The 11,876-nt window shown below is 43.7% G+C and overlaps 2 protein-coding genes across 2 annotated transcripts; both read right to left on the minus strand.

The window, feature by feature from the left end:
* Positions 1-1,691: 1,691 nt before the first annotated feature.
* LOC310779642 (C-reactive protein-like) lies at positions 1,692-3,639 on the minus strand (the record flags this gene model as incomplete). The annotated part of the gene is made up of 2 exons (XM_083640148.1): positions 1,692-2,471; positions 3,576-3,639. The coding sequence occupies 2 exons, from the start codon at positions 3,637-3,639 to the stop codon at positions 1,819-1,821; spliced, it is 717 nt and encodes a 238-aa protein (XP_083496274.1). The 3' UTR covers positions 1,692-1,818.
* Positions 3,640-6,066: 2,427 nt separating this feature from the next.
* On the minus strand, positions 6,067-8,089 carry LOC310779253 (E3 ubiquitin-protein ligase TRIM39-like). The gene has a single exon (XM_083639769.1). It carries the CDS (start codon positions 7,626-7,628, stop codon positions 6,231-6,233), a length of 1,398 nt encoding a protein of 465 aa, XP_083495895.1. The 5' UTR covers positions 7,629-8,089; the 3' UTR covers positions 6,067-6,230.
* Positions 8,090-11,876: the final 3,787 nt, after the last annotated feature.

The raw sequence follows: 11,876 nt of genomic DNA on the forward strand, positions 1-11,876 counted from the left end.
CGACCTGCTCCCACAGGACAGAGCCAGCTGCACTGGCAGGACACTGCGGAGTGGCAGACAGCTCACAACCTTCTCGGCCAGGGCAAACCGCCTGAGAACAGCAACCCTGCCCACTGCTGTGAGACTCTTATGTCTGTGTTTGATGTATTATTGTGTTTCTATGTCCTGAAAATGTGACCTGTGATATGTACCGGTAATCTATTTTTATGATCTATTTTCTTGTTTTTAGCTAGATCTTAACAGTTCTGTGTGTAAATTCTGCTTTTATTCAGTGAATACTGTGAGCGAGAATCAAATAAACTCCACTCAACAAGATAAAACATATAGGTAAGCACACTGCAGATTTTGTTTTACATGAAGAAAACATGGTTGAATTTTTATATAAAAATCCAAAGAAATATATATATTGGCATTGTTAAATATGTGCACTCTATGACCAGGAATGTGATCTAAAATAGTCACTTTTCATTTCAGCACAACTTTAATTATGTGTTGTGCACTGAGTTACATGAGTCATGTTTTGCCATCATCTGAATTCCCAGCATTTCAATAAATGATCAGAAACTGTAATTGTGATATTGGATGTTTTTTCCATGTTACTCTTATGCCTACCCAACACTACAGGATTTTCAAATCCTTGAAGATTATAAAAATCTTCGAGAGCCCACACACTACAGGATCATTTGGGAAGATTATCTGCCCGACGCGCCTCAAATCGGGAGCATCCCCGAGAAAATCGGGAGGGGGGGAATCTTGGCCATAATCTTGCAAATTATCCTGTAGTGTGGGGTAGGCATTAATGGAAAAATATTTAAAGAGCTTATAATTTTTTTATTTTATTAATTTAAAATATGATTAATTGTATTACATTTTGGCCAGCTAATATATCAGTTGCTACAAGACGGTTCTTATTTGACTATAAGGGCTTAAACAGCTTGAAAATGAAACGAATAACTGACTTTTATGAGGAAATGTTAATGTTACATTTTGGCGAGTCAGACACTGGGAATGCAGCCCTGGTGAGCTTAACTGTTCTTTTTTATAACGGCTCTGGATTGTTTGATGGCAAATGTTTCATATCCTGTTCAAATCCTTCTCCTAACTTTATTGGAGCCGGTGAAGGAGCCGCAGCTGCTTGTTACTAGAACACAAGTAAATAACATCTGTGAGGACGGAGCCCATTCTGGCTCTTAACCCATTGATACCTGATGCAGCATTTGTGTGTGTATCCCTTTAAGACCGCAAACCGTGTCTCGTGGTTCGCGGTCTTAAAGGGATACACACACAAATGAGGGATATACACGCAAATGCTGCATCAGGTATCAATGGGTTAAGGCCTGACAATTTCTTCCCTCACGCTGAGGAACCACAGCAACCGATGCAGCCGTGGCAACACTTTCCTAATGAAGAATTGGGAAATTAAATTTTTTTTCTTCTTATGCCTATACATTTGTTCTTTGCCTTGTCCTAAGAATTCCATTGTTCAAAATGACCTTGTGTTATACTGTGCTTTTGATAAATTAACCACGTTGGCTTTGACCCATTAATGAGTAAATAATTAAGGAAATTAGGCCCCACAGATTTTCTTCTGAAATACAAAAATTTGCTGGGGAAACTGTCGAGACGTGGCTACACATGACAAAATCAAGATTTTTGATTTTCACATATTTATTATGCCTTAATTGGTAGTCAATGTTGATTTACTTTTAAAAACGCTGGGGGGGGGGGGGTAATCAAAAATAACTTCAACCTTCATTTGACTTCTATTCATTTGATTTAAGAAGAACTTGCTGTGGTCTCTTGACCGATTTGAAAATTTCATCCCCAAACAACACAGCCCAGCCTATCATCATCCAGGATGAAGACGTTCCCAGAGATTTGATACGTCAGGTTCCTCCAGTTTAGGACGTTCCCGGGTCGGAAGGATCCTCTGTCCATGTAGGATCTGATCTCACATGGAGAGATGACGTGGTCCCACAGGTGGAGGTCTGTCAGATCTCCTTCAAACCCATACTTATAGTTATTGTAGGGATCTCTGAAGCGCTCCTGCTGCTCACCCACCATGATGCTCATGTTGCCTGGCGTCGGGGATTCAGATCCAACAAACTTAAGATTGCTGCGTTGCCCGTTCAGCCACAGCTGGGTCAGCCGAGTCTGCGAGTCCCAGGTCCAGCAGACCGAGTTCCACCCGAATAAGTTTCCCTGAAACCCATCGAAGGAGATCTCATTTCCACCCGCATGAACGTTGAACCTTGTGTTATGTGATACAGTATACGATATGTAGTTCATCAGGCGAAGCCATCGGGAGTCGGCAGTCACCAAGGACAAGAGCACCTGACCCCTGGTCGTCATCTGGGAGTAGAAGCGTAGGCAGTTGGTCATGGCGGAGATCTCGGTGGTTTTGGTTTGAATAACAACATATGGCCTGTCTGCAGGTTGACTAGGAAAGGTGAACTGTTTCCCTCTCAGGTCTGTTGAAGAAAAAAGAGCATTTATCACTTTCAACATCTAGTTTGAGACAACACGTGTTTCTTAAAGGATCAGTTCAATGATTTAGTCAGTTATAGCTCCTCTCTTCCTCCATGTAGGTCTTGGACCCACAGACTGTATTGTCTGTAGCTGTTGGACCCACAGACAGTATTGTCTGTAGCTGGTGGACCCGCAGACAGTATTGTCTGTAGCTGGTGGACCCGCAGACTGTATTGTCTGTAGCTGGTGGACCCGCAGACTGTATTGTCTGTAGCTGGTGGACTCACAGTATTGTCTGTAGCTGTTGGACCACAGACAGTATTGTCTGTAACGGACAGTATTGTCTGTAGCTGTTGTACCCACAGTCTGTATTGTCTGTAGCTGTTGGACCCACAGACTGTATCTCCAGTCAGTTGTCAGTAGAAGCAGCGTGCTCCGCTGCCTCGTGCTGCAACAGTGACTGTTTACATGGACTGCAATATTCCAAAACCCAATTAAGACAATACTCTGAATAAGAAACTGCCATGCAAACAGCATTTTCTGATGACCTTAACCCAAATAGCCTAAGGTCATAGTAGTCGGAGTAAACAGTAGTTGAATTAAGACGTGGAGTATTCCAATCTTAGCCTTATTTTTCTATTGAGTGATGCACTTTATTAAGAATAACCTGTATTGACATATGATGTCAAAGCATTTAACTTGAATTCTTAGGCAAAATGCTCTATAAAAGCCAAAGGACAGTATGTTTGTGAAGTTGTTTGATGTACTTCACTAGAAGAAATAAACATTTGAAGAGTCTGAACTGTTCTTTGTTTTGTGTTCACAACAGTGTTGTCAGATTGGGTTAGGTCAGAGGCCTATATGGAATACTACATCCATCTTTGCTCACTACACCTTAGTCTTTCTTACCCTCAGGTTTGCATAAACTAGCTACAGGTTATGAACTTCTTTTTCAAATAGAAAAATGTTAAATTATCGGTTATCGTATTGGTATTGGCCATGAGAAGCAGGTAATTATCAGTTATCTGTATTGGCTGGAAAAAAAAACATTGTGTGTATCTAAACCTTATGAGTCAACCCCCCCCCCCCCCCAACACACACCTCACCTCGGCCCCCGGCGTGTCCGGCGGCCCAGAGAAGGACCGAGAGCAGCAGCGTCTTCGTCTCCATGACGCCAAGACGAGCTTTTGTGAGAAAATATCAAATCAACCCAACACAGGAAGTGAACTCTTGTTCTCTGCCTGCTGACGCACAGCCAGTCCTCTGCACAGATCAGAGTGGGAGGAGCCTGGAACGGTTTCCCAACAAACGGTTAATGGTTCATCGGAGTAGACTTTGAGCCGCCGGGTTTGCTTTGATTTGAAACCAGACCTTCAGACATTTTCCAGAAGCCACAATGCGGCTGAGCAATATAGATATATATTGTGATATGAGACTATATCGTCTTGGTGTTGGAGGACCAGTAGGAGGTGCTCTTCCCTCTGGTCTCCAGTAGGAGGTGCTCTTCCCTCCGGTCTCATGAATAATATACCCAATGCCCCAGGGCAGAGACAGGGACTCTGTCCTGTGAGTGAGCACTGTCCTTCGGATGAGGCGTTAAAACGAGGTCCTGACTCGGTGGTCGTTAAAGATCCTATCGGCGCTCTTCACGAGAGTAGCGGTGTGACCCCGGGGCCCTGGCTAAATTCATTCACACACATGCTTTCCTTCCATCATGGCCACCATGGAGGCTGAAGCACTGAACATGGACCATGTGAAAATATAACTTGAAGCCGCGTTTTACACACCGGTAGGGTGAATCTGTGATTATTATAATTTTAGGGTAATGTTTTCAGTCAGTCTCATGTCATGTCGTGTCATTGTTTGAAAGTTAAAAGTCACAATTCTATTCCAATACACAATTTTACAATCCCAATATAGCTCAAATGACCCCTTCTTTTCTAAGAGGATTGGACACAAAGCAGACAAAAAATTATGACTGCTTAGCCTACCTCCATTATCTTCTACAAATCCAGGTGAGATTACTGTCCTACTCACAGCGAGAGTGCATCTCTTGGCCAACGTATATTTAAGCAATATAGCATGAGAGCAAGTGTGTTGTGGCGAATATATCCCGCTGATAAGCTGTTATCCCACGCTTATCAGCGGGATATATTCCACAACACCACGCAGCTCGAGTGCTATATTGCTTTTATAAAACGGTTTCCAAGTATAATAATATAATAATAATAATACTATAAGTCCGACTGGCATGGTATTCTGATAGAGTCAGTTGAAACACTACTGTAAGGCGGGACCTCTAGCAAGAAGATAGACGTGCGGGTGATTTGATTGGATCGTTCTGGAGACTGAAGTTGACATTGGCCAATCCTGGCGCTTGCTGAGAAGCTGAGAGCTTTCTGGAAACCCCGACAGGCAGCTCGAGCGCAGCGCTGCATTCTCAGCGCTTGCTGAGAAGCTGAGTGCTTTCTGCAAAGCCCGACACCAACTAACGTTACGGGGTTAAATGCGGGGTTAACAGCCTTTTTTTTTGCAAAGAAGACATTAGCCCGCATCTATTCTTGTACAAAACATAATTTTCTGCGAAGTATTAGTAAAGTTATAAGCGAAGATCGATTCACAAGGATCTGACAGCTGTCTCCGCCATTTGTTTTTTTTTAGGTAACCAAAGGCTTTTAGTGAGAGAGTTGCCATGGCAACCAATAACCGGGTTACTGGATTTATACAATGGCTGTGAACCAATCAGATTGCTTGATTTGAGAGAGCCGTTTTATAAGTTAATACATTCTACAAGAGTCCATCAAAAAAAGGATAGAACATGTGTTGCTGATTGCAGCATGACCAGTGGCACGATGCCGAGGATGATGACGCACTGAATCAGCAGAAGATGACAACTCTGCTGAAACAACAGCCAGTAGGCTAAATCTGAACACGTCGTTTCCCTCTTACCGTAACTTCATTCTTTATTGGTTTTACATGCAAAGGCATCTAGTAAAATATTAAAGTGCTATCGTCAGTCATTTACATTTTACATTTGAGAATTGAACTGATTTTTTGTAATGCAGAGTGAGTGACTTAATGAGTGCAACAGGAGAGAAAGTTTCAGTTCCCAATGTAGTTTCTTCCTCTTAATTACCAGTGAATTAGCCTTTCAGGACTCTAAGGCTAACTGGTGGAGGCTTGCTATTATAGCCTATAGCCTCACTCATATACCCTTTATCAGCCTCACTTGTCCTTAAGGCCCTTGGTTTGGTATGATGAGAGTCTCTCCTCCTTAAGGTCACTAACTAACCCAACCCTAATTTTTATAGGTCTAAAAACTGGAAAAGAGATCTCTGAATTCCCCCAAGAACGAAGGTTAGTAGTTTTATTTTGCTAGATTTATTATTATCCGTCATCTATTCTAGAGTTTAATTTATAGCAAACCAAGTTTAGATTGCAGGTCACCCTGGTGAAAGCAGAATAATAACCCTTGAAAAGCGTCAGTAGGCTTATCTTCTCAGTGTCAGAGAAAAGGAAAAATCTATATAAAAAGAATGATGTAGTCTTCACTTTGTCTTTTTGAATCTTTATTAACACTTAAGTGTCTATTACACAACAATCCCTTAAGCTGTCTATGAAAAAATGAAAAGGAAGTATAAATGCTGTCCAAGTAAAAGGAGGTCTTAAAAATCTGTTCTGTCATTCTTTATCTTTTGCAGGCTGGGTACAAACTGGCATGCATTTGAGGGTGTTCCCTAAGCCTCATATCAGACTGAAACTCACATCACCACTGTTACAGAGAACTTCAATGGTGAAATCTTAAGAGAGAATTTATCCCGAGTGTTAAAGTATGGAAACAGGCTCTCAGTGAAGGTGTGTGTGAAGGTGTGTATTTGTGTGTTGGTATCAGGGTCAGAGAAGGACAGCTCTCCTCTGCTCCAGTCCAGATGCACTCTGATCCTTTGGAGCCTCTTCTTCACAGGGATAATGGTGGATCTGGCTGGATCTGATGGGGAGACCGCTCCGTATTTCCCATCATAGAACCATATTCTCCATAATTGAGACGGCCTGTCTTCTTTCCTCTGGACAGACTCTGCTGCCACACCCAGGAACCAGTGTGTGCTTTCTCCAACCTCAACATCCCAGCTGTGAGTTCCTGACTTAAAGCCCTCAGAGCCCAGGACAGAGTAGTTGGAGGCAAACCTCTCTGGGTTTTCAGGAAGCTGCTGCGTCTCTCCACATCGCACGCCGGTCAGATCTTCAGACAGGATGAGGTGTGGGTAGGCAGTGTTTGGGTCCAGAACCACAGGAGTGTAGGAGACCATCTCCTTCATCTTGTCCCAGACTGTGAAGCCCAGGTTGCCCAAGTGTTTGGCCTCGTCTATCAGAGCTCCCGAGACCATCTGTGGATCCTCCAGTAGGGGGCGCTGGACCCTTTCCAATGTAGCCTTGTAGTTCTGCAGGAATGAGACGTCTTCAGCCCTCAGCTGAATCTCTATGGCTCTGATTGTGTCTGAAAGAGCTGATATCTCTCTGCTCAGACCCTCAATCTTCTTCTTCATCGTCTGGCTCTTTTGCTCCTCCTCCTCCCTCAGTGCAGCGATCCTGACCACCTCTTCCTCTTGAAGAAACTGGTGAAGCTTCTTAAACTCCTCCTTCATCTGCCTCTCTGTGTGTCGGGCTTGGACCTTAATGTGTTCTGCTGTTTGATCACAGTTTCCTTTCACTTCATTAAAGAGCACCAGTTTCTCCTTTAAGGGCTTCAGTGATTTCTGGAGTTCCTCCTTGTGATGGCGTGCAGCTTCATCGATGGGTCTGAACCTGTGGTCGGTGTGTTTTTCTGAATCTCGACAGACGACACACACGGGCTGCTGATGGTCCAGACAGAAGAGCTTGAGTTTCTCAGAGTGCAGACTGCAGTGAAGCTCAGATCCCGCCGAAGCTCTCTGATCTCTCTCCACTAAGAATGCCTCACACAGCTTCTTTAACTCAAAGTTAAGTGGAGGCTCCTTTGACGACATTTTCTTACAAAATGGACACTCGTGTATTCGTTTCTCTGTCCACCAGCTCTGCAGACAGGCTTTGCAGAAGCTGTGGCCGCATGACAGGACAACAGGATCTTTAAAGATGTCACAGCAGACAGGACAGGAGAAATCGTCCTCTGATCTGGAATACATTTTCTGTGTTCTGAGTGAAGCTTAGAACTTACCAGACCAGACTCGATCTACTCCACTTCCCAGGGCACCTAGAACCAGGAAGGAACCTTTGCCTCTGCTGACTAGGTTCAGCTGCCTTCAATTGATCAGGTTATAGTTCGTCCACTTAAATGCTGACATGTGTTCTGACGAAGGCCTTGCAATGTGCCAAAAATGTTAATGACCTTTTTAAACAGGACTTTTGGAAAGTTGAATAAAGTTGCCACCCGTCCAGCGCTTTATGTATATGGCTTTCACCTGCTCACAGCTGGTTCAAGTGCTGTCCTTCCTTCCCGAGAATATTTCAGTATTCCAGTGTTCACAGTACTCACTACAATAGTATTCCAGTATTCACAGTACGCCTAGTATTCTTCCCTGCTGCTGTAGCTGTCCTCCCGCAGTGGAAGTTGTGGGTTAAATCTTATTCTCTGTCTCTCGGTGTGTGTGTGTGTGTGTCTCCTCTCAGCGACGAGTTAAGAATGACGACAACATGTTTCCTGGTTTGTCTCTGGTGAGTCAGAGAAAGGGGCGGAGCTTTGTCACACCATTTCTCCTAAATGCTCTTAAGTTTCATTTTCATGTGACATACAGAAAAGTTATGCAATATTAAAGGGCTGCTTTGCCCATTTGCAACCAGCTTTGTTACAAAATTATTTTTATGACCCGATTGACGCCCAGCCTGTTGATATGGAGCGTAAAAAAGAAAAGGAAAAGATGGAGGGATGATGATTATAAAACACGAAATAATATTTACTGTAGAAAAGGCCCTCTCATACCGACTGATGAGACCATGCCTGGGAACACCCACGGGCCGCATTCAAGCCAGCGACCCAACGATGATGTCACTGCAGCGTGTCGTCATTGCAGGTGCACCTGTGATGTCATAGTTGTTGTGGTGATGTCAGAGTTGCTCCTGTGATGTCATAGGTGATGTCAGAGTTGCTCCTGTGATGTCACTGTCACTGATGATGTCATACATCCCAAGTATAAAGAAGCAATGTTCAGTCACGATCCTCTGTTTCACTGTCAAATACCTAACCTGCTCCCTTACTTTCTGCCTATCATACTTCATTAAAGCTTGAAAGACATCTCCGTGGTTCTGATCGATCACCTGTGGCGAGTTCCGACCTAAATAATCCATCATAAAATAAGCGGAAGCTACAACTTCCCTACACATATTTTCAGATGAAGTAAACGTGTAAGACAAATTAAATTAATTGAAATTTACACCAACTTGAGATACAGTTTATTACTTTTCATCCCAATCACACTTTACAGGAGAAACTTTACACCAAACCTACTTTCAGCAGTGGAGCCTCCTCCACCGCTTGATCCTCCTCCTGTAACAAAGCAAATCAAACATAAATAAATCTGGCCCATATTTTTGAGGATGCAATTATGTATATTTCTTGAAATACAGAGAAATGAACATGAGATAATCAGAATCAGAAACACTTTATTGACAAATGCATCACAAGGACACACAGGAATTCATTCTGGTGAATCAGCACACTCGACAAGATACAGATAAACATACATGCGTATACGACAGTGAATACAAGACATTCAGGACATGAAGGAGCATGTAGTTGGTTACCACATCCATTAGTTTTGACTAAAAAGTGCAGCTATGCACTCATAAAAGCATTCATAAAAACAATAAAATCACTAGAAACTAAGATAAAAACTTTAATTATAGAAACGCATGGAAATAGTAAGATAAAGTGCTCTAAAGGGTGACTGGAAAAGCCGGGGGGGTGGCCATCACCTCAGATGTGAGTGGGCTTGTTGAGGAGAGAGACAGCCCTCGGGAAGAAGCTGTTTAGGTGGCGTGTGGTTCTGGTTTTGATGGCACAGAATCGCCTTCCTGATGGAAGTTTCCTAAACAAACTAACCTTGCGTCACCAGGCTCTTCTCGGCGAGAAAGAGCCTGGCTCCCGCCCACAATTGATTTTGTCACCCTACTGGTTCCGGCCTAGAGCCCGCCCTAGACCGGATGGCAGCGTTTCTAGCTCGTCAACTTTCACGTTAACTTGACAATTTGACCCAAGTATCAGAACGGCAAACAACAAAACAAAAGATGGACGTACCGAAGTTCTTTTAGAAACATTGCGGATTCACAATCTCACATCTTTTAAGCCAATACAGAAGCTTTGCATCAGACAATTAATCGAGGGAAGAGACATCAAGCTAACAGTAACACAGATGTTTTTTGGCGCACTGCCTTCCGGTGTTCATTCTGGTTCCGTGGTTTACGCCCCATGACAAAAAGCGGGGTGGAAGGTGCCCAGACTATAAACAAACAGTTACCAGGATGAGAGGGGTCAGAGACGATCCTCCCTGCCCGCTTCCTGACCCTGGCATCATACAGCTCACTCAGTGACAGTTGCTGTTGTCCTGTCAGCTTCTCTGCTGTGCGCACAATACGCTGCAATCTGCCTTTAGCAAGGGCAGATTGCTAATCTAATTTCTTACTAAAAAGGACATACTGGACAGCATTTTGGAATGAAACCTTTGCAGTCTGCATCTATTGAGAACTGACAGTTTTGCTTCAAACACTACATCACACCGTTCGTATCAGAACCAGTTGAATGCGTGTTATGCCGTGTTTGAAGACCAGTCAAAGAGACTCGCTCTTTGATCCCCAATGAAGCAAATTGGTGTTACCTGGCTGTCTGTAGTTGAATGTGTTGGATGTTTGGACCTTGGTTGAACTTTGAATCAAAAAGATTTTTTTTCCCCAGCTGCTTTCATCTGCTGAGAACAAACATACAACGCAGCCTCCCACCCACAGCAGGTGGCCACACACACACACACACACACACACACCAGCCTGTCCTCATACGGAAAACGACAACATTGGTTGCTTTTCAAGGTGGTTAAAACGACCGATGTTAACGAATGCATCCTCTTACGCTGGTGTAATGCATTACACTGCATACGCCAGAGTCGAGAGTTGTAACCAGGAAGTAGCGGCGACCTCTGGTGGTCATAATGATTTAAGGGTGGAGCCGTGGAGGGGCGGGATTGGCGGACTGGTAACTTCCTCGTCTTTCAACCGAGAGGACGAGAGGACCGGCTTTGTCTCCCAACGTGTTCCGTTTTTCACGTAATCCAAACCATAACCATAACCTTAAAGGAGAAATTACCTGAAAAACAATGCTGATTTATTTTGCACATGATCTCACACATATCCGAAGGCTGTAAGCAGTTTTGCATGGATTCATTTAATTTGAAAGTTATTGAGAGTTGGACCAGTGATGTCATTTGTGCATGAATGACATCACTGGTCCACAATTTAAAGGAGAACTTCACCGAAAAACAATGCAGATGTATGGTGGAAATTATCTCACACATGTCCAAAAACTGCAAACAGTTTTGCAAACATTCATTTAGTTTGACAGTTATTTAAAGTTGATTTGAGTAAAGTTGTGGACCAGTGATGTCATTCATGCACAAATGACATCACTGGTCCACACTTGACTCAAATCAACTCTCAACTGTCAAAATAAATGACTGACTGCAAAACTGTTTACAGTTTTTGGACATGTGTGAGGTCATGTGCAAAATAAAATACCATTGTTTTTTGGTGAAGTTGCCTAAACATAACCAAGCTGTTTTTTCAAACTAACCGACGGGACGTGTTTCAAATTAACCGTGTCCAACGCGAGGTGTATTACCTGCACACAGCGTTTCTCTCATACATGTTGTTTTGGGAGTCTTTGGAAATCGACTGTCGTTTTGGTACGAGGACGTGTTCTGCTGGCTTCAGACTGTTTCCCTCCAACATCAGACTTTCTTAGGTTGTGGCATTAGTCAGAATCTCTCCCTATATAGACAGTATACTGTATTCCAGACACAACTAAACCTTGTTTCCTCTCAGGTCAGGGGAAAAGAGATGGAGCGGGCAAGTGACACCGAGAGACACAGAGAGAGAGAGAGAGAGAGAGAGAGAGCGGTCCCAGTCCAGACGCCCTCCCAGCAGGCCTGCACAGTCTCCAAGACAGAGAGAGGAGGAGAGGAACGGAGGGAGGGAGGGGTAAAAGAGGGATGACTGGATGGAGGGTGGGGGCACATAGAGAGCAATTATCATCCTCTCTCTCTCTCTCTCTCTCTCGCTCTCTCCCTCTCCCTCTCCCCTCTTAGTCCCAAAAAAGGATATAAAGGGTGGCAGTGGTTTAACACTAAAGAAAAGGATAGAGAAAAGAGTCAAAACGAGCGGGAGTTGTG

Source organism: Poromitra crassiceps, assembly GCF_964638095.1.
Source record: "Poromitra crassiceps genome assembly, chromosome: 7".
Taxonomy (NCBI): domain Eukaryota; kingdom Metazoa; phylum Chordata; class Actinopteri; order Beryciformes; family Melamphaidae; genus Poromitra; species Poromitra crassiceps.